The sequence below is a fragment of the Polistes dominula genome, unplaced genomic scaffold (genome assembly GCF_049000335.1).
Source record: "Polistes dominula isolate Pdom_NZ unplaced genomic scaffold, Pdom_raw_medaka contig_22, whole genome shotgun sequence".
Classification (NCBI taxonomy): domain Eukaryota; kingdom Metazoa; phylum Arthropoda; class Insecta; order Hymenoptera; family Vespidae; genus Polistes; species Polistes dominula.
The window spans coordinates 3,652,551-3,676,432 of record NW_028300966.1 but is presented as its reverse complement, the minus strand read 5'-3'; the positions used below and the strand labels follow the sequence as shown (position 1 = coordinate 3,676,432).

The window sequence follows — 23,882 nt, the reverse complement described above, 5'->3', positions numbered from 1 at the left end:
CATTCACTGAATTCTTTTTTATTATATGAGATTCTATTATAAAAAAATATAATAGAAATAGTGCGACAAAATAAGCACTTCTTTAATGAAAAAGAATTCTGGAAAACTCTTTTGATTATTTCAAGATCTCAGAAGTTATTGTAATTTTGTCAAAATTAGGAAGGAAGGTTTTTAATATTATTATTAATCTATATTATTATTATTATTTATTATATAATGCATATCACAAAATGTAGACAAATTGTATCATTTGTACAATTTTATCTATATCCTTCCTAAATTTTGATAAAAGTGATCATTACCAAGGATTTGAATGAAAGAACAAGATGCACTTGTAAATATGATATATGCTGTGCATAAATGAAGATATTTTTAAAATCACACTTTAGTATGTAAGTATTTTTTTATAAGATCAATTTCTGTAAACAAAAAGAAAACGAAAAAAAATGATTAACAATTTATACAAATATTTTATCGTACAGTACAACAGGGTGAAAGACTGTGTTTGTTGGTAATAATTCATTTGACCGATATATAATTGGATAATGAAATAGTGAGATGGAAGTATATAAGGGAATCGCATTCGAATGTGCATTCCTTAATTACTAATTAAATAATTAGACAGATATATTGAATAATATTAATAATTATATCATTCCACGTGTCACTATTACTCTTAATATTTTAAATCTATTTATGTACTACCATTTTGTAGATGATACTTGTATAATTACGTGTATGCAATTTTTGTTAAACTCCTTTTTTTTATATATTTTTTTCTCTTTTAAATTAATTTATTTATTTTTTAAGTATGAATAATACCATCAACTCCTTGTGCATTTTTCATTGCTGTGTAAGTTAATGATAGATATAAATCTATCTTTGTCCTAACTAGTCAATAGATAAGTGAATATACTTTTTTACCTTAAGGATCTGGCAAGGTGCTGCAAAATAACTTGTTCAAATCAAAATGCAATAAGTTAAGGAAATGCAAGTGAAAATCTTCATGTTGATAATTAATTGTCACGGAGTATTGTTGAACTTTCTATAGATAAATGAAAATTATAAATTTGTAAAATAAATATATATATATACATACATATACATACTTTATATAAATGTAATAGAGATATTAAAAAAAGTATTACATTAACAATGTTATGCAGCTTATTACAGAATCATATTCGAACATTTCCATTTTTTATAGTATTATTTTTTTACTCGCTTATATGTATCATAAAATTTTAATTATCTTTTTATAAATGTTATCAAGCTATTATTTTTTCTTTTTTTTTCAATCCCTTATAAAGCAAAATCCTTATTATTTGTTAGCATTTTTTATGTAATTTTTTTCTTCGTCAAGTTTTGGAATTATTTTAAAGGAGGCTTTTTGTGGTAAGTTAACGTTTACATTTTTAGCAATATTCATTAATTATTATAAATGATTATAGAGTTCATCGATACATTGCAAAAGAAATTTCAAAAGTAACATTTAAAATCATTGAAAGACTTTTCTTGTAGAATTACCAGATATATAGGATGTCCTGTAATTCGTTTCAGATGGAAAAATAAATGTTGTACGGTCCTGATGAACTCCTACAATTGTTTAAAATTTAAAAACAATCGGTGTCCTGTCAACTTGGTTTTCCCCTTTTTTAGTTGAAAATGTAGAATAAAATTTGTTCGTATAAGATTTAGTTTTTCATGTAAAATCATTCTATGCTCGCTTGCACCACCACTTAGAGGACATCCTGTATAATTATTTGAAAAATAAGGAAATAGAAATGATTTAGATAAAAAGGAAATGATTTATCAACTATAAGGTAAAAATAAGTATTGAATGTATGAAACATGTATTTGATAACAAAATGGTGACATATTCTTCAAATGAATGCTGCTCATCAAATATACGTATGTTTATACTTCTTACTAGTACAAATTATTGAAATTACACAATTAAAATGTATATATTTATTCAAATAATAAGTGCACAGTCACAAACATACTTATTAATTCATTATTTTTGTTGTTGTTGCTGTTGTTGTTACTTTAGCATCTACAAAATAATATACATTGCTATGACACAGAATTTATTACTTCCTATAAGCGATGGAACATATACTATCATTTCTCACTTATAAAATATGTATATCGTACTATCGGTGACAAAATTCTACCATTATTATACAGATTCACATTTGCTCTTCTAACTTTCTCACACGTTCTTTTACAAATGTTATAAGTAAGTAATCCTACCTAAAATCTAATTAGGACCATAGCAACATGAAGTTGTAACGAATATGCTTATTGCTATTATTTTATCAAACTATATAATGCTTCGAATAAAAGTAAGTTTTACATTTTTTTACTGCCGAAGTGTGATACATCATAACTGCATATTTATATAATCATATGGTGGTGTATCAATTTAATTAGGCAAGAACTATTCTTGTCTTTAAATTTACAATATAAAAAAGATTACTATATCTCATATTTGTAACATAAAGGCTATTTGTATTTAATCTAAATCATACATATGGCGATTAATTAATTTTCAGTCATTGAATAGCTAAAAATTCGAATACGATTAAGTATTTCCGATGAAATCAAACTGTCCGAAAGAAAATAATATCAATAGATAGCAATATTCAATTACATATTCCTTATTACGTAATACGTGTGCTTTGCATTTTTCAAAATTTATTACATAATTCTATGTTGTATACAACTGTAATGTGCATTACTTGTTTGTGATTTTAAATATGGATAAGGATAATGTACAAAGAAACTTTAGAACCAAAATCGAAAAAAAAACAGGTTTGTATACAAGTTTTGTTTATTTAATGTAATGATCGTATTCGAGACCTTGATTTAAGTGTTCTGTATAAAAAATTATTTACATTGCTATATATCTACGTTTATTATTTATGCATGACGTATGCATAATTTTAGCCCGATCTTTATGTAAATAATAAATGAGTTTTTCTAGTTCTTACGTTCGTAAGACAATTTTAATTGCAAAAAATATACACAATTCATTGTTATCTCTATTATTTCCATAGTAGAAAACTCACAAACAAGTAACATTAATTGCACAATATTATATCAATAAAATAAAATTAAAATATGTAAGAAAAATAAGACAATAAATCTATTTGAATAATTATTCATTGTATCCTAATAATAAATGAAAATAGTATTACTAATATCAAATTAGCAAAATTAGATGTAACTCTGAAACATCTCTGATGTTAATTTAGTATTTTAATCTTCACGGAATAAAATAATATATTTTTCAAAAATATTTTCCTTTTCGCGTGGAAAATGATCTAAACTATACAACTTAAAAACTGATTGTAACAATGAAATATAAAAAATGTAAACTATTTAAAACCACACAAGTAAAATTAAATTTTTTTTTTTTTTTAACAAAATAATAAGTGTATCTAAAGGGGAAATGTTTTAAAAAGAATATGATTTGTACTTTTCATTCCTCAGTATTGTTGTTAAATTTTCAATAAAATGCATTTCCTATGAATTTCCTTCCTCCTCTTCTTCCTTTCAAAGTTCCTATATACTACATGTATTGGAAGTTGCAATCGTTATGCTAATTTTCGGCAAAAAATGTAAAGATATTTTTACTATTATTAAATAGTAACACTTTTTCTTTCTTATTCTATATGAGACAAAGTTTAAATTGAAAAATTATATTATAAGTATATAAAAGTAAACTTTTGATTTCAGACAACAAAACCTATTCTTAATAGGTTAAAATACATTATATAAAATATTATGTAAAACGCTGTACGAAGACAAATTTTGTAAATTTTGATTGCGCGTATATAAAATAATTAAAAAAAACATAACAGAAGTAAAAAAATAGGCCAATATTTCTATTCTTTCATTAAGTACAGAAATGGTATGGCTATCACTTTGTTTCTTTTTTCTTTTCTTTCAAACATCTGATACAATAATAGCACATAATTCAATCATGTCAATGATGAAATATTTTGTATCGATGATACGTATGGTATGTTTTGTTTGTCTACCATTTCGGTACTTAATTGTAGTTTAAAAGTGATAAAAGGTGAAAACGTACCATTATATTACACAGATCTGTTAATGTATTATTTCATATAAAATTAGCAAAAGATATAGTTTGCAAATTTAACGTTACACTCTCTTCAAAGGTGCTTATTCAAAGTTTAAGCAAAAATGCATTCTCTTATTTGAATGTTAAATCTACTCTATAAATACAAAGAGTAGTTGTTAGTTACTTGATAACGTCATTTCTTAGTAAATTTGATACAAAATAAGGCTCATAGGTACTTTTAACACCTTTTGCCACAATCAAACCACACAAAATTGGACCACCTCTTTCCATACTTCCAGTGAATTAGAAGAGGAAAAGGGTGGTCTGCCTTGCTTGCTACTTGGTCGCCTCGGGTGGACAGTCAGGCTGGTTATTAGGGTGAGCAGCGGTGAAAGCTGGATGCCCTTCTAAATGTCTATCTACCCTTAAAATAGTTGGAAATGGTCTTAAATCAACATGAAACCTTCTGGCATTGAAAATTTGTGGTACCAAACAACAATCTGCTAATGTTATTTCATCTCCTACACAATATTTTCCTGCACTGGAAGACAACAATTTTTCTACAGCTGTAAAAGAAAGAATTTATATTATTTTATTAATACTTTTTGTTTCTTTATTTTTACAAATATAACCATAACAACAATACTAATAATAATAATGATAAGATATCTCTTTAAATCACTGACCTGTAAAACCTCTCGTTATCCAATGTTGTGCCCACTCCTTTTTACGTTCTTCACCGACATATATCAAGACAACTAAATTCTGCAAAGGTTGAATACCACTAGCTATGACTTCACAAATCTCTCTAACTCTAGCTCTTTTGACAGGATCAGCTGGCATCAGTGGACGATGTGGTCTAGTTTCTTCCAAATATTGTAATATATTTAGCTAAAATAAAAACACAAATATAAATATATCAGCGTCAAGATTCTTTTTAGTTGTATCATCAATTACAGAGAATAACTTGTATAATTTACTTAATACTTACAGATTCTATCAATGTATGATTGTCGATATGAAGTGCAGGCACTTGTTCCATTGGGTTTATTTCACGGAACTCATTACAATGTTGTTCTCCCCCACCTTTCACTAGGCTCACAGGTTTAATGTCATAAGGTATTTCCTTTAAATTTAATGCTATCAACAGACAAACAATATATTAGATAAAAGTTAATTGATGGAACATTGTCAATGTATTACTCATATACTCTTTATTTATTTATTTCATTAATATAATTAATAATAAAAACAACAATACATTTAAATACACACGTATTATACAATTAGTATATGTTACTGTAAATATTTAAAAATAACAGAAAGCAAAAAAGGGTATAATTATATATAAAGTTAAATATTTAATTTATCTTACCAATTCTCACTCTCCAAGAACAGGAGCTCCTCCAATAGGAATAGAGTACCGGCTGTAATAAAGAGAAAAAAATAAAGAAAAAAAAGGACAAGATATAAGAATTTTTTACTCTTTAATTATATTTAACTATCTTGAAAGAGATATCAGTAACCAATACAGGCATACAAGAGATAGCTCGAGGACCGATCAAGAGAAAAAGAGTAAGAGAGAAAGCAAATTTATATTGGAATAAGTGACTTAAACAAATTAATCATATAAGATAATCATATTTGATAATTAAAAAATAAATGAATAATAAATACAAACGACAAATTAAAAGTAGTTAAATACATATTAATACTAATCGAAGGACATAACACACAGGCCTTGAGAAATATGAGATAAAAGGGGAAGGGAGTTTAGTATGAAAGCGATCACGAAAGATATCAAAAATTTTGAATAATTTACTCACCTTACCCATGACGGACATCTCGTCGTATCAGGACGATCAGGTATCGTCTTTATTTTCAAATGCTATTTAAGCAAGTGGATTAAAAGACGCACCTTAGCTCTCGATTCTATCAGAAACAACTCGGAATCCGGTCAACGCGCGAAATCGCTCCTCCTTCCCCCCTTTTATTCGATTGCCAGGCAACCCGTTCCACCACCTTCAATATAAACCGGGTGCTTGTGTAGCCCACTCTTGGGCTACCAAGTGCGAGCCAATCAATGATCACCTTTCCGATATGATATCATATAATAGGTCGAAAAAGCATTCGCGGTGTCTACCAATCCCCCTCGCGCATTCTCTAAACTAAATTTATATGCGATTCTTTTTATATTATCTTCATCTTATTATGTACCTTACGGATGAAATCTATGATATTCTAATAAATTTCATCGAATTTTCATTTATTTTATATTTTTATATTTTCAAATAAATGATAAATGTAATATATCAAATTTATAAAGGATAGTATTTCCTTTCTTTTTTCTTTTTATTTAATATACACAAAATTATGCTTCCATATAACGATCCAATCGCGTGTTTCTCTTTTAATGGCAAAAGTTTAAATGCGATCGAATTTATGTTCATTTTTTGTTTTGTTTTGTTGCAAATAAATTAATTTTTAAATTTGAGTTTTTTATAAATTGAAATTATTTCTTTCACTCACTAATTATTAATATTTATAAGTAAATATATTTATTTATTAGATTTACATATGTTTTAGTTTTAAAATTTATACAAATATTATTACTATTATTATTATTATTATTATTATTATTATTATTATTATTATTATTATATACACACTATATACCCATGACGGACATCTCGTCGTATCGTCAGGCATATATATATATATATATATATATATGTTACTTAATACTATATTGATTTTTCTATTAAAATAAAATTTAATTTGGTTCATTTTCTGGCGGCAGTTTTAAATAATTCACAAATAACTTATGTTAAAACACTTTATTGATTTTCTATCATCACTTTTGCTTATTTTCATATATTTTTATGTTAACATTTTACATAGAACAAATCAATAAATTTTTACTATAGAGAAGATATTTCATAATTACTTAGCTTTTATCTTACTTAGCATTAATGATTCTACTATGTAAATAACTTTTATTACGTACTTTTTTTTATCGATAAAAAAATATTAATATTTAACAGTACGGCTATAAATTTTATTTTATAATTCAGATGATTACAGGAGAAAAACTCTAATTATAATATTGATAAAATTGATTTATTATTGATTTATTTATAAACTTGAAACATTCTAGTAGATCAGTCGTTTATTACAAATTATATTTTCATATAGGATTATATTATCTAAAACAACGTATAATAATATAATTATAAAATATATAACAATTTTATATTATATACAACACAAATATATGTATTATAGGATTATATAAACTTATGTTAATTTAGATGTTCTACCAATGAGACAATAAATCTTTATTTTTACTTCAGGTAATTTGCTTTTTTTTCCACATCAGTCTTTTATCATACCTAGGTATTTTGTCAAATCCTTGGATGGAATTACTGCTCAGTTTATGGTCCCAGGAGAGAAAAAACAAGAGTACTTAAGTAGTGCGAAAATTATGTGAAAAGATTTACTTTTATTTTGTACGTTATTACGATATTATTATTTTCGTTCATACTACTTCTGGCAGCCAACTTTTTATTATTTGTATATGACGTTAGGAACATATCAAAACACATTTTGGTAATCACAGTCTTGATGCTACATATAAAAACGAAACTAGAAATTTAATTAAACATTAAAATAAATTCTATTATATGTCATTATAATTCACTATATTCACTAAAAGGTGGTTTTTCAATCTTCATTCTTTGATCTTCTTCTTTCTAATTTAAAAATGTTGATGAATATTAAATTTTATGTCATGTATTTTTAAATAAGTGACTTATTTGAATATATTTTATTAAGGATTTTGAAGATACTTCTGTAAAAAAAAATAGAAATGTAAAAAAAGAAAATAGGAAAGATATATTCATATTAATAATAATAATAATTGAGAAAAAGTTAACAAAATTTATGAACGTTTAAGGGTTCATTCTGGTTTATACGCTAAAAAAAAGGCTATTTTCACAATTTTTTTTAGGCTTAGTAAGATGCATATACGTATGAAAGTTGTTGAGTATGCTAAATACACTCTAGAAGTAAGAGAGAAAAATTATTTTTTTGTTTTTAACATATTTTGAAATTCAAAATGGCTGACAAACGTGAATCCTCAAAAAGTAGGTATGCTGTTGGTGGGCATCGAAATTTGAGAACGGTTGATCTAAAACAAAAAAATTAAACGGTTTTAAATTCAGTATGACAATGGCTATCGGGTATGCTACACTATCAACAATTTTTATGAAAACAAAACAAAATGACGGCCACTTTTCGAGAAAAAAAATCGTTGATTTTTTCGCACTTTTTTGCAAAAAAAAATATAGTAAAAATTAATATTTTGACTTGGTTGTAGCATGCGAGATAGCCATTCATGTGTAGAGTATGTAGTTAAAATTTCAATCGGTTAAGTAGTTTCGGAGATATCATGCTCGACAACCAAAAAAACGTTGTTTCGAGAAAACGCGTTTAAAGTTTTTTTTTTTGGTTTAATTTTTAAAAAGTCTGACTTTACCTTATTCTGCGATGCCTGCACCATACAGTATGCCTTCTGCTTCTTCAAAATACTCATTATCTTCCACTCTAGCCTTTTTTCGTTGTGTCCTGGCCTCTTTTAAGGATTCTCCGTTCAAACGATTGGCTGAACGCACACGCGTGTTGTCGCGGTTACTAGCGTAATTAACTGCGATAGGGCCAAGTTTTATCCCCAAAACCCCAGTGAGATCTTCAAGTAAGATTTTCAAGTAAGATCTTCAAGTAAGATCTTCAAGTAAGGTCTTCAAGTAAGGTCTTCAAGTAAGGCATTCAACCCACATAACATAAAAACTTTCTAAAACATTTCTTGAAAAGCTTTAAACCTTTCAAAAAGGTTTCTAACAAATCTTTCTATAAGGTGAAAATGTCCGCGTTAAGAGACTTTCAAAAGATTACTCTATCAGTAAAATATTTTATAAATGTTTTAAAAATATATTTGTAAAATCTTTTATGAATCTTTTTCAAAATATTTTAGAATGATGCCTGCAAGGTTTCTGAAAGATTTTTTGGAAATATTTTACGAAACTTTCGCTGCAAAATTTCAAAACTTATCGTGTTATGTGGGAAGTGAGGTCTTCAAGTGAGGTCTTCAAGTGAGGTCTTCAAGTGAGGTCTTCAAGTGAGGTCCTTAAGTGAGGTCTTAAAGTGAAGAAATGTTTGTGACCATTTGTGCGGTGATATGGATCAAGACACGTAAAGTAGACGGATGATGCAAATGAGTTAACGTGAACAAAAGTTTAAAATTTTATAAATGTTTTTTATAAATGCTGGAACTCTCCTATGATGAGGTCGATGTCTTTTCAGTGAGGTCTTCAAATGTTTAAGCAAAAGTTAAAAATTTCATAAATATTTAACCTTTTGAGCGCTATGAACGCATATATTTTAAAATAAAAATTCAGTCTGTTAAACTTGTGCTCTTTTGTAAAAAAATATGCAGCCCATGATGTGTTTCTTCATAAAAAAAATAGACAATCCACAGAGTGTTTCTTCATAAAAAGCGGGCAGACAATGTTGGACAACGCAGCATTCAAAGGATTAATTCTATGATGAGTTCGGTGACTCTTCAATGAGGTCTTCAAATAAATAAATCCTCAAACTTTAACAAGGAGACATTACAGCTACCTACCTTTCTTCAATCGATTGGATACCTTGAACACGTGATAAAAAAATATCTGTAAAAAAAAATAAAAACAAGTTTGTTAGTTAATCAAACTCATTAAATAAAATGCTATGTAATAATTCATATGATTTGGTACAAACCTTTTAGAAAGAAAAAATATACTGTTTTGCTGGAACTCTGCATTTCCTCCAAGATTGGATATTCGGGTCCTTAATTCTTTCGCTACGAACGGTGACTTATAGTCACCCGTGATGTTTCGTGAACAGAGAGTATATTTGCAATCGTTATGGTTACCCATTTTGCATTTGTTTTGAACTTTATGCATATCTTTGAAACTGTCTATATAAAATTACATCATTAAAAGCTATATTTTAATTACATTATGTGTTAATTTTTCTGATATCTTTTCCAGGCGATTACAGATGTTTCATAAGTGCACATTTTTGACACTACAGCTCATTCAGCAGAAATAGTAGCGTGTCGAAAAATCGGTTCGTAGCGAAAGGGTTAAGAAACGATAATGAGGATGATAACCTGTGATGTTGAATTTCTGAATAATGAGGTCTTCAAATAAATGTTCAAACTTTAACAGGGAGACATTACAGTTATCTTCCTTCAATTAATTGGATACCTTTAACAAGTGATAAAAAGTATCTGTAAAAAAATAAAACAAAGTTTGTTAGTTAATCAAATTCATTAAATAAAATGCTATGCAATAATTCATATGATTTGATACAAACCTTTTAGAAAGAAAAAATATGCCGTTTTGCTGGAACTCTGCATTCCCTTAAAAATTGAATATTCGGGTTCTCAAAAAATGATGATGATGAGGATAATAATCTGTGATGTTTAATTTCTGAATAAATAGTAGAACTCTTAGTTGTTTTCGTGAGGTCTTCGCGTAGTCTTCAAATATCTGCTGATTAGACGTGATCATAAAGGCGTCTAATCAGGGGGGGATGCTCTTTAAGAACATTGACACTGCGTAAAAGAGCAAACCTCTGCGAATATCCTAAAGAAGGATCATTCGAGCAATAATTTTTGGTAGTGTATTTTAAATGATAAATAACCGTTTTAGTGCCGGGGGTTTTTAAAAATCTTTGTCGGAGTGTGTCATGAAGCGTGATAGCGCATTCGTCATTTTTCTGCGAATTATGCCGATCGACCCGGTCGCGTTGCTAAAAACATATATTTCTGTATAAAGCGTGTTGCGAATTGACAATCGCGAACAAAATTAGTGAAACGTTTTACCACACCACTCGAAAACCGCGATCGCGTCGTGCGGCACTAAACGGATAAACAAAAATACTTCAATTAAGATTTTAAATATTTGAAAAGTTCTAACATTTAAATAAAAGGAAATCAATAATAGAGCGAAAGTTTAAAATTTCACGAATGTTTAATCCTATGATAAGGTCGATGACTCTTCGGTGAACTCTTCAAATAAAGTCTTCAAATAAAAAAATGTTTAAGCAAAAATTAAAAATTTCATAAATGGTTAAACTTTTGAGCGCTATGAATGCATATATTTTAAAATAAAAATTCAGTCTGTTAAACTTGCGCTCTTTTGTAAAAAAAATATGCAGCCCATGTGTTTCTTCATAAAAAATATGCAGCCCATGATGTGTTTCTTCATAAAAAAAATAGACAACCCACAGTGTGTTTCTTCATGAAAAATAGACAACCCATAGTGTGTTTCTTCATAAAAAGCGGGCAGACAATGTTGGACAACGCAGCGTTCAAAGGATTATAATTCTATGATGAGTTCGGTGACTCTTCAATGAGGTCTTCAAATAATAAATCCTCAAACTTTAACAAGGAGAAATTACAGTTATCTTCCTTCAATCGATTGGACACCTTTAACAAGTAATAAAAAAATATCTGCAAAAAAATAAAACAAAGTTTATTAGTTAATTAAACTCATTAAATAAAACGCTATGAAAAAATTCATATGATTTGATACAAACCTTTTAGAAAGAAAAAATATGCTGTTTTGCTGGAACTCTGCATTGCCTCCAAGATTGGATATTCGGATCCTTGAAAAACGATGATGAGGATGACAATCTGTGATTTTGAATTTTTGAATAAATAGTAGTAGTGCTTCCTTAATATTCAATCTTCCATGATACGATATGATATTAAAAGATTAAAACCTCTGAATATGATGATCTCATGATTCCCAATGTTAATGATGATTTTCGGGTAATAATTCCTTAATGTTCTTTTTCTAAGTGATGATTCATTGATGTCTATGCAGATGATAACTCTTTAATGTCTATGTATGGATAGTGATGATTTCTTGATATCTTGCATACGATGACTGTCAAAATAGTAGTTCGTTGATGTCCTCTCTTCAGATGGAATGATGGTTGGTCCCTCGATGTTCTCTTCCAGATAGAATAGTGATGATGATGATCTCTTGATGTCATCTCCAAAGACGAAATGATGGTGATGCTTTGATATTCTCTTCTGAGGTAGAATGATGGTCCTTTCCTACCAATTCCTTCATATCCGCTTCTTCGGTGGTGCAATTATGATGATGGTGATTTTTTGATGTCCTTCTCTTCAAATGGTAATGATGATGATTTTTTGATGTCCTCTCTTCAAATGGTAATGATGATGATTTTTTGATGTCTTCTCCTTGGATGGTGATGATGATCCCTCGATGTCTTCTCCCTGGATGGTTGTGATAATCCCTCAATGTCTTCTCCCTGGATGGTTGTGATAATCCCTCAATGTCTTCTCCCTGGATGGTGGTGATGATCCCTCGATGTCTTCTCCCTGAATAGTAGTGGTGATAATCCTTCGATGTCTTCTAGGATGGTGATGATGATCCCTCGATGTCTTCTCCCTGGATAGCGGTGGTGGTGATGATCCTTCGATGTCTTCTCCCTGGATAGTGGTGGTGGTGATGATCCTTCGATGTCTTCTCCCTGGATAGTGGTGGTGGTGATGATCCTTCGATGTCTTCTCCCTGGATAGTGGTGGTGGTGATGATCCCTCGATGTCTTCTCCCTGGATAGTGGTGGTGGTGATGATCCCTCGATGTCTTCTAGGATGGTGATGATGATGATCCCTCGATGTCTTCTCCCTGAATAGTAGTGGTGATGATCCCTCGATGTCTTCTAGGATGGTGATGATGATCCCTCGATGTCTTCTCCCTGGATAGTGGTGGTGGTGATGATCCCTCGATGTCTTCTCCCTGGATAGTGGTGGTGGTGATGATCCCTCGATGTCTTCTCCCAGGATATGGTGGTGGTGATAATCCCTCGATGTCTACTCCTAGGATGGTGATGATGATGATCCCTCGATGTCTTCTCCCTGGATAGTGGTGGTGGTGATAATCCCTCGATGTCTTCTCCCAGGATGGTGGTGGTGGTGATGATCCCTTGATGTCTTCTCCCAGGATGGTGATGGTGATAATCCCTCGATGTCTTCTCCCAGGATGGTGATGGTGATAATCCCTTGATGTCTTCTCCCTGAATAGTGGTGGTGATGATCCCTCGATGTCTTCTCCCTGGATGGTAATGGTAATGATCCTTTGATGTCCAGCTCTCCAAATGGTATAGGATGTTTCTTCAATATTCTTTCTACTCTGATGTGGATCTTATAATGTACATTCCATAGATGACTAATTATTTAAATATTATAATTCATATAATTTTTTAAGGCATTAATTGTTGTTTCATTATCGTAATATCTTTTACATACCAGTAATTACGATAATTGGAATCATTAATTTGACAAATATACAATGCACATTTTTTCCTAGTACTCGAATATATAAATGTTGATAAAGTAACGTTTGAATATCCTTTGTTTCTGTTATATATTGTATGATTCTTTCGTTATAATTAGTGGAATTTGATTTTTTTTTTTTATATTTCTTTTTTTTTATATATTTCTTTTTTTTTTTTTAATATTACTGCCAATTTTTCCTTAAAAGGTATTTGATTTAGTTTAAAAACATTGACAATTCAAACGTATTCTATACAATAAGTGCTTATTGTTAAAATAATATCCATCTTAAGAACATAATTAAGATCAAGATATTATTATAAATATACTACTATATTTTTAGTTTAGATGATTGATTTCTCTTTTTTGAAATTTGAATTGTAATATTTTAATATATTGCAGTATTTGTAGAATTGTTTGTATCTATGCCAATTAATCCATTCTAAGTATATGCTGCTATTTTTAGTAAAATTGATTGTCTTCAAAGCTACTAAAAATGTTGTTAGCATATTCAAAAGGAAATTAATCTTCAAAACATTTTTTTCTTTCTATAGTTACCTGAAATAATATTAAAATATTTTGCTAACAACATAAAATATTATAACATAATTAATTATATAGAATTATAATTTACGTAATTACGTAGTAGTTATTTTTTCTTTCACTAGAGTATTACACACTAAATTATTACAAACGTATTTTGCTTTTTTAATTATTTTATACACTTGTTTTTTATATAATTTTTACTTTTTTTTATAGAAAATCTCATTTTTATTCTTTAAAATATTTTCGTTTTTTTTATTGTTTTTTATTTTATTTTCATTCTTTTTTTAATTTTTCATATATATAAATCCTTTTTATTTTTTTGTATAATCTTTTTTTTAATTTTTTTTAATATTGTAATCTTTTTTATTTTTTTTTAATATTGTAATCTTTTTTATTTTTTTTTTAATATTGTAATCTTTTTTTAATTTTTTTAAATATTGTAATCTTTTTTTAATTTTTTTTAAATATTTTAATCTTTTTTAATCTTTTTAAATATTTTAATCTTTTTTAATTTTTTTAATATTTTAATCTTTTTTATTTTTTTCTATATATTTTTTATAATTCTTTTGTTTAATTTTTTTTTCTTTTATATATGTATATTTTTTTTTTTAACGTAATTTGATGAATTTTTTATATATAATATTGTTTTTACAAAGTTTTACAGGCCGCAGATGAAAATCTTATTAATAATAAAAAGTTTAAACAAGAGCGTGTATACACATGCGCTTTTCCTACAAGCGGCCAGCAAAATGCACAGTGCATTAACACGCTTATGCCATCTAAAAAAAAAAAATTGAAAACGTGACAAATACTAAAAATAATGTAACAACCAAAATAAATGTTTAAAATGAATATTCCAAAAAAGTAATAAACGTCGAAACAATTTTATCTTCGATAGGTTGTAAGTCTTCCAACTAGATATAAAAAAAAAATTCTGTAAGAAAAGAAAGTTTGTTAGTAGATGAACTTAATGAGAATAAACACCGAACATAATAAATTCATGTTCTGATGCAAACCTTTTAAAAATGAAAATATATGCTATTTTGCTGGAACTCTGCATTATTATTCCAAGGCCTGTTTTAAAGATGGTTCGGGTCAATTGAAAAATATCATCTCCTAATCGCGTATGGGGAAAATAGTAATATCCAAGAAGTGGAAGAAGATTAACAGCAAACGCCAAATGTGGATATCCCCATTAATTATTAATTCTCCGATAGTAGATATATTATTCTGATGCCTGCGATACCAAAAACTTCGACAAAATTTTTCCAAAGTCGTACTGCACGAGTAACGTTCCTAAAAGTTATTTTCAGTGTAGCATTCATCCCAATGATAATTTCGGTTGCTAAAAGTTTGACTATGAAGGCATAAAACCAAAGTGACGATGATGCCGAATATGAAGATCTTCCAAAATTAGTAGACTACCGATGGACGTCACACCATGGTTTTATTCGACGACCAATCCCATCCTTTTAGTTTGATCGGGCATTGGGACACCATCGATGTTTTCAAGGATCCATTGACTAGATTTATTCCAAGCTTTAACAGTATTACTGAAGTCCTGATAAAATTGCGATTGACTATCTTCCAAGAATCTTCATTGATTATTTTAACTTTGCTTATATAAATGTATGGCGTCTAGAAAAACAGTTGATTTTTGTGTTTCTTCCTGTATTGAGAAAACTTGTCATATACTTTTCAATGTTGATATAAAGTGCTATAATGATTGATTCTGTTTTTCTTCCTGTATTGAAAACTTGTCATAATGCTTTTCGATATCGAGTGATATAATGATTTCTGTGCTTTCCTTCCTGCATTGAATTACTTTTTGTAATATATTTTCGATATTGACCAAGTGCTATAATAATTTTCGATCAAGTTGGATGTTATAAATATCTAAATTGGTTGCAAATTAATATATGTTGCTTCTGCACAAATTATGAGGAATGTGTGATCTAGGAGAAAATTACCAAAAATCTACCCTTAACAATACATTAAATAAAATGATTGTTGTTGAAGAAATACCTCAGTTAATACTATACTTAAAGAAACAGGAGAAGATAAGCGTTATTTTAGCATCACAGAGAAACAGTCGAGGAGTTAAATATTAATTATGGACATTTTCTCTTCGCTATTTAGTATAGTGCCCATCCATCATCTCATGCGTATTCTTGATCCTAAGAGGACAACTCATAATGCTAGAAAATTTGTCTATATATCGCATATACAAGTGATGCTAAATCTGAAATGCTATTGAAGAATTTTCAAGTTATTAGTACCCCTCCTCCTCCCTTTCCCCTCCCCGCCCCAAAATTTCTAAATAATTTATTAAACTTTTCAATACACTGATGTGATATACAGCGGTACACAATCATTTTGGAAGCAAAATAACCAATTAATTATACAATGTGTAGTATAGAACCAATGAAGAAGTAAGTTTGAAAGCGCGCAATACACAGCACTTAATAAACAGCATATCAATCAATAAAGCTATTAAAAAATTGTCAAGTCTCATAGTGTCTTTTTCTAATAGAAGAAAAAAAAATATATATATATCAAAACTCACGAAATTCACTCACCAAAGTTTTGCTAGCATCAAAAGCCATTTCTACGATAATAAAATTATTTCTACCTCTTCCAGCCACAGAGAATCTTTAATTACCAAGCATCATTCGTTAAAATACTTTGGTAGATTTGGACAATGGTAATGCGCCAATTAATTTCTATATATTCAAGACCGAACGTACATTAGCTACCAAACTTAATATTCCACCCAATTTTAGCAATCATGATGCGCATTATATATAAATCTTGAGCTTGATGATGTACAACACTTGCTTGGTTATCACATTACACAAAACTTTGTTTTATTCACACGTATTTTTGATATATCAAAGAACTTTCTCACATCATAGCATAATTAAATATAAACAAACGAATGCACTAATTTCACACAGCCTACACTTTTAGTAGTATTTCTTCTCCTCTTCCTATGTTCAAATATTATAAGCCGTGTATTTGAAATATCTTCATAAATTGCCTGGTTTCATAAATATAAGTGAAGAAAAAATTTCTATTTTGTGATAGCAAATCTGTAATATATTATATGTATCTTGTTGTCATACTCAACGTTAAATGAAATTGACCAATCAATTATTGCAGCAAAAACAAAATTGATTATCATTTGATATACTTCTTCCATATGTCTTTTTTCTCTATAGAAACAGTGTTATTTGTATATTCTCTGTCATTTTTAATCTCTATTAATTTCCTGCAAAAAAAATATTAATTTCCCTCCCACAATAACACCTACTATTTACCTGAGAAACATTTCTATCTGGAAAATGATGACTCTTTATACTTCAATTCGAATTCTTGTTTCGGGGAATTATTTTACTCCAATATCGACGAGTCTTCTAAATAATGTCATTATCGTACCAGTTTTTTAAATAATAAAATCATTGCAATTGCATAAGCTATCTACTTTAGAGTGTCATTCATTGCCTTATCCTTTTCTCTTTAAATGGTGTTGTAAAATTCAAATAATAGATGTGGTTTTTTTTTATCTACATGATACATACGGATGGATGTTCTGTGCGGTATTATCTTCTGACGTAAGAACGGTTGTTGGATATATATGCGTTCAATGGATATGTTAATATCTGCATCCCATGAAGAAGAAATTTTCCACCAATTAGCAGATTCAAAAGTGCGTTTCTCAAATAGCTATATTCTAATCTTCCACTGGCTAGGTACAATGCGTTCTGAAGTAGACTACCATGCTGCACATGCTTTGGCTGATATCACAAGAATACCTGATGGGGAAATGTGTGCATAGTTCTGCTAGCATCTCTGTGGAAAGAAAATGCAAGATCTTTTTGCCCTCCCCTTTCCTTCCCTATTTCTCACATAAAACAATCTACGAATCTAAACTATATACATATATTAAAAAAAAAAAAAACAAACAGAAAGAAAAATTATACTGATTAAAGAGTTGCATAAAATTGTTTTAGGTATATAATAAGTTGAAATACCTCGTGACGTACACACATACTATTGAAAATTATGATACTTGAAATGTCTGAATATTAGAACATGAATTCTTACAACACATATCCGTCTCCTTAATATATTTTGTTTAAATTTATATTCAAATGATGAATGTTGTGGATGTATGTTATTATCGTATGATATCAGCGTGCAGTGCAGGAACCTGTTATTTAAACTTTGGTGAACAACAAGAAATACTTTTATGGAAGAATCATTGCTATGTTATAAATATTATGCGTTTTTTGTCTACTTTTCTTTTAACGTGTATTCATTAAGTAGTATTTGGATGTTCTTTCTTGTTCAACAACATATCTTGTTAGACTGCAGAGATGCATCCGAATGAGTCTTCTCCATTTTAGTAATTGCACGAAACACAGCAACATTCCTGTAGCTCAGAACAACATTTTGCTTTGCCCACCCTTACCACATAAACTATTTCCAAACGATCAAATACGCAAGTTTAAATAATAATAATAATAATACTAATAATAATAATAATAATAAAAATCGTTCAATTTCACATCCGACTATGTACAAATATATGCATTATGTAAAAAAATTTGCTTACAAATACATTATTAGCGATTGTAATATACCAGGATCCAGTCGAAATCCAAAGCCATGTGCTTGCGATATTTGGGGCTGATTAGTAGTAACTGGAATAAGAATGTGAAATAATCCGGAATCTCCAACATACCTTTTCCAATTTAAGCCAGACATTGAGAGATTATATGAGCGTTATAATATATACAATTCCAGCAATCTTCCAGCGCATTAAAATTTGTCTATGATAACTGTGAAAAACAGAACAGCCCCAAAAGAAGCCTCACAACAGAATATTGATTTCAAAACATATATTCATATCAATAAGCAAATTTCTTTCAAGCCAGTCAGTCATTTTCCAATATTGTTGTTCTGGATATATTATTTCATACTTAAAAATGATATGTAGTTTAGCGCTTATTAATTGTGACCAAGTTCTGATATTAAATAAATTTTTCTCAGGGCTTAAAACAAAATTGCATTGACCAAAATATTTAAACTTTCTATCATGTTCCAGCAACTTCTTCCATCCAAAGCAGTTTTCATCATTGCTAAATCCTATCTTCGTTGTTAGAGTGAAGTATGAAAAATCCATATAGCGGAATAGAACATTCTGGAGTAAAAAAAATTCTCAACATACACCTGCCCCCTGTCCTTCTATATTCATACACGTCAGTTCGTAATATATCATCTAATACTTGTAAGGGATACCTCCTTCCTTCAATCAATTCCTGTTCTGTACATCTCAATGAGATAGATTCTATTGACCATGCTTTCCATTTAATCTAGAAAACACATAACGCACAAATTCCATCCCTAATTTTATAAACATATTGATATACAGGGTACCTTTATGCCACCAAGGGGTAAGTATCTTTCAGGATCACATCGTATCTGTGAAAATAATTATTGCGCACACAGAGACCAAAAGAGCATAGAAAAATGTAAAAACTTATGCATCATCTTCATCATTGCTGGCTTTGTTAGTAAAACCCATTGCTATTTTTCATTCATAACTCTTTTGTGTGAAACTACTACTCATATTTACCATAGATCAATTTTCTCATATTTCTTTGCTTTAATTACTGACATGCATTACGAATCATCATACCTCAAAAGTTATGCTAATAAAATGTATCGATGAAGTTGATTGTATACTGGTATAGCCGATTTGCATCATGTCAACAACCAGAGTAAATTGGTATTAGCAGCGCAAGCACTGGAGGAGTTTTTGAGAATCTTCCACGTTCAGTAGAAATGTTCCGAATCTGAAGAAACACGTTACAAGGGTGGTGGTTGTTGGCAATACGAAAGAGCTCACCAGACAGTGGTACGAATTCTCTGCCTTGTAGTGAGCCTTGTGCATCACGCGCTGAAGTTTTTGAGAAGACTCGCGAGTTGGTTGTGTGCTGAAGGTGCGAAGATATGGTGGGTAGGTACATGTTTATGCTCAACTGGGCCCCCACACATTTGGAGATCAAAGTGCGGCTTGCACGACCTTCTAAAAACAAAGACTAACCCATCCCTTTCCCACTCGATACAATTCTTGTCGTCTCACCACACATCTTATTCCTACGGGTTATGGACAGGCCAATAACTTCAGAGCCGATAACCAATTGCTTCAGCGATATTTGTTTAGTATTCTCTCGCTCAAGGATTTTCTAGGGTGAATGCCAGACTGAAAAGGATTTATGGCATTAATATGATATGTATGATATTGGCAAATTATATGAAGAAAATCATTTTTATTTTAAACAATTTATTTTCGTGAATACTTCCGTTATTCATCTCGTCATCTATAAATATATATCAACTAATATATATATATATATATATTTTAATATACAAAATTCAATGTGAATTAACATTTCGTCAATAGACTTCTACAGTAAACTTTCGTACAAAACTAGTTAGTAATTATCAAGAATAATTTGCAGAAAAGAATTTTCTGCAAATATGTTCTCAAAAATTTATATCAAAATATTAAACATGTCTTAAAATGCTTAATGTATTAACAGTGTTATACAAAAGTTTACTGTACATCAAATTTTCTATTACTCTAAAACTTGAGATCATTTCAACTTAACAATATCTTTATCACAGTAAGATATTAAATGCTACAATCTAGTATCACATTGGAAATAATTACAAAAATTATACAGGTACATAAACCATTAATCAAGTTATTCCAATGATGCTAAAAATTAATCCTGAAATGGGTCATCCACATTGTTCTGCGATTTTCATAGATTAAAGCGTATAATATGAAACCACAATCAAGTATAACATGCAATGAAACAAAAAATCATTTCAAAGTTAAGGTTTCATCATTAAATTTTATAAAAACAAATTAAAATGAGTATCTATGAAAAACCGAAGAATTTGCTAGATGACCTAATACTTGAACACATTGTCTATAAATCTAATTAAACATCTACAAATTGTTCATTAAATTGAGTCTTGATTTAAAAAGTTAATAAATTTCACAATTTTAAAGTTAATAAAATATTTTGGTTCGATACAGTTTACAAACCAAACCGATGAAAGACTAGAACCAGACAGAATGGTATCTCAGCTTCCTAGGTAAATGCTTAGTGTCCATGGACATCTGGATTGGCAGTATCCTCTCTTCCTAACCACTTCTTCCATAGCCACCTCAAACGGTGAGACTGCAAGTAAAAAATTTCCAGATATACACCAAGGTAGGTAACGATGCAACAACTCTTGTAGATGCCTCAGTACTGGTCAGTATTACAACTCTTCTAGTTTCATCCAAATAATGAAATCTTGATATTAACTTAATTATTTGTGTCAGGTTAATTGCGTAGGTGTAGAGGTTATGTTCATTCGTAAGTTGTGTAATTTTAACGCTGTAGTGGACTTTTGACTTCGGATACTTTTTTCATGAAATCGTCTAAGCTGCTTAATTCTGGACACAATGGTTCGGGTTCGGGTTTTGAATTATTTTGTTCAGATATAAGATCAGAGTAAGATTGTTTCTGTGTTTGTAAGATTGCAAGTTTATTACATCTAAGCTTGTATTCAGCACTAGAAACAACGTTCGCCAATATAGATTCTATGCGTAAATTGCGTTTAGGACTTTTACGTAATTCTAATCGCTTACGACGAACATTTACTATCCACTTGTTCAATAAATATTGACGCATGGTAATAGATTTTAATCTCTTAAGTTCTTCTTTTTTCTTTTCAATTTGCGAATGATCAACAGGAGTCTGAAGATCCTGAGGTGGTGGTGGTGGATTATCGTTACGTTTCTGTAGTTGCAACGAACCAAAAAATTGTTCTTGATCCATTTTTTTTCTGTTTTTTCTAATTCGACGTTTTATAGATCGTATAGGTATATGTGTAAATGTTTTTACAAATACTTGATACACAAACTTACGAATTTCAAAAAGTACTGCAAACCTCTCACAAATATAAATGTTTTTCGTATTTCAACTAGCAATGTTAATAATTAATGTAAACACCAACCTGTATCTGGCTCGTATTTCACCACGATCCGTGTAGATTGCGGATTATGTGAGAAGAGGTTGATGAACAAAACACGTGACTTGAATATCAAACACTAAACTTTTTACTAATTAAAATTTAGACTAGAGCCAAACACGGTCCTTACAGCTTGAGGTCGACTAGAGAAATGGGTTCGCCGTTAGCTTAGGCGGCTCTTTATATACCCCTCCATGCGCCACTATGTAGTGACCTTACGCGCGATCGATAGAAAATAGTTCCTCAAATATCGTTGTTAATTTATTATTACGATTTAATTTTTGTCTCAAAATTTGTATTAATTATTTCTATAATATTTGATAATAATAATAGTAAGAATTTTTTGTCTTTATTTGACTTCTTTTCGATTAATTAATACTAAAAAGAAAAACATTCGCTAGCGTAGGAAATGTAACATGGTCGTTATTCGTCTTCCCCCTCTACTTTCTTACGCATCTGACGATCATCACGTCTACGGCAGCCATCTTATTGCAGACAACTTACAAGGTTGCCAGATTTCTACTTTTTCGATGGCATGCATTAACATTTTCATAGAATAAAAATATTTCTTTCTTTCTTTTCTTTATTTTTACTTTAGTAAAAATATATATTTATATATTCTTATATATTCATATATTTGTATTTTTCCTTTTATTTGATATAATTTCATACTCTTTACATATTATTTCTATCTCTTTCTTTCTTTTTTTTTTTGAGAAAATATAAAAATATTTCTATAATTCTAAAACGAAGAATTTATATAAAAAGTATACATTTTAATATATAATTAAAAGGCTTTAATCTAAGAAAAATTTCGACCTCATATTTTAGATAACAATTATTTTTATAACAAATTCCAGAAAATACAATTTCAAACCTAGAGAAAAATTGCGTAGAACTTTAACTAATTAATATATTTTATATCAAAATAATTGGAAAATATAAAAAAACAATAGAGTATAACATGTTGATAATAAAGATTTGAAAATATTTCATAATATAACAAAATATATAAATATTTTTATGGGTCATATACTTTTATGAGAAATCATGGCAACATGGCTTACGGAGAATTTCCTTCTCGAATATATTCTACCATAGAACATCATCCATTGTATAAAAACTTTCCTTTCCCCAAATAATATAGAAATATCTATTTCTTCTTACTTAAATATGATGGTAGTTTTTTTTATTACGTATAAATATAGATATATCAATTTATTTATTTAAAAATAGTTTCAAACATAGCGTTCAAAGGCATTACGATGTTACAAATGATTCATTTTCGTATTAAATAAAGAGAAATCTTAGGTTTTTTTTATAGATTTCTATTAGATGATTCATAATATCTAAACTAATTGTTATTTAAGTACTAAATAATTCTAATAGATTATTTGGAAATTTCTTTGGTAGGAAAATAAAGACGACAAAATTTAGATATTTTATGCTGCAAATTAGATAGTAATTTTTAATCAACAATAATTTTGTAGTATATATTACACATAAATGCGTATATTATCGAAAGAACAAATTTATTTTTGGAAAGATAACAGTGTATGAAATTTACACACACACACACATATATATATATATATATAATATACATTTTGATAATAACAATATATATATATTTCAAAATATTCAAAAAGAGAAAAACTAGTATGACAAATATTGCATTTTCATTTATTACAAAATACATAATCTTTTCCTTTATAACATTTATTCTAA

At 29.1% G+C, this 23,882-nt stretch overlaps 2 protein-coding genes and 1 long non-coding RNA gene across 4 annotated transcripts; all 3 read right to left on the bottom strand.

Moving 5' to 3' along the window:
- Positions 1–1,956: 1,956 nt before the first annotated feature.
- LOC107063775 (putative maleylacetoacetate isomerase 2) lies at positions 1,957–6,130 on the bottom strand. Its single transcript, XM_015315860.2, has 5 exons — positions 5,920–6,130; positions 5,469–5,520; positions 5,085–5,233; positions 4,780–4,984; positions 1,957–4,659 (listed from the first exon to the last, which is right to left on the bottom strand). Exons 1-5 carry the CDS (start codon positions 5,935–5,937, stop codon positions 4,430–4,432), a joined length of 654 nt encoding a protein of 217 aa, XP_015171346.1. The 5' UTR covers positions 5,938–6,130; the 3' UTR covers positions 1,957–4,429.
- A 1,067-nt stretch (positions 6,131–7,197) lies between these two features.
- Positions 7,198–22,325, bottom strand: LOC107063702 (uncharacterized). 2 transcript variants are annotated; one of them, XR_016176726.1, is made up of 8 exons: positions 22,140–22,321; positions 15,071–21,316; positions 11,924–14,988; positions 11,738–11,834; positions 10,511–11,651; positions 9,911–10,424; positions 8,631–9,822; positions 7,198–8,282 (listed from the first exon to the last, which is right to left on the bottom strand). It is a non-coding gene; the product is annotated as an uncharacterized LOC107063702 (long non-coding RNA). The 2 variants fall into 2 exon arrangements; XR_001475401.2 differs by lacking the exons at positions 9,911–10,424; positions 10,511–11,651 and having other exon boundaries at positions 22,140–22,325.
- Positions 21,270–22,133, bottom strand: LOC107063701 (uncharacterized). The gene has a single exon (XM_015315691.2). It carries the CDS (start codon positions 21,959–21,961, stop codon positions 21,512–21,514), a length of 450 nt encoding a protein of 149 aa, XP_015171177.1. The 5' UTR covers positions 21,962–22,133; the 3' UTR covers positions 21,270–21,511.
- Positions 22,326–23,882: the final 1,557 nt, after the last annotated feature.

Bases quoted from the DNA above. Each gene is read 5' to 3' on its own strand.
- LOC107063701 (XM_015315691.2), bottom strand. From the start codon at position 21,961: ATGGATCAAGAACAATTTTTTGGTTCGTTGCAACTACAGAAACGTAAC.
- LOC107063775 (XM_015315860.2), bottom strand. The intron at 5,234-5,468 runs GTAAGATAAATT...GTCTGTTGATAG, and splicing joins TTCTTGGAGAGTGAGAATTG to CATTAAATTTAAAGGAAATA. The intron at 4,660-4,779 runs GTCAGTGATTTA...TTTCTTTTACAG, and splicing joins GATAACGAGAGGTTTTACAG to CTGTAGAAAAATTGTTGTCT.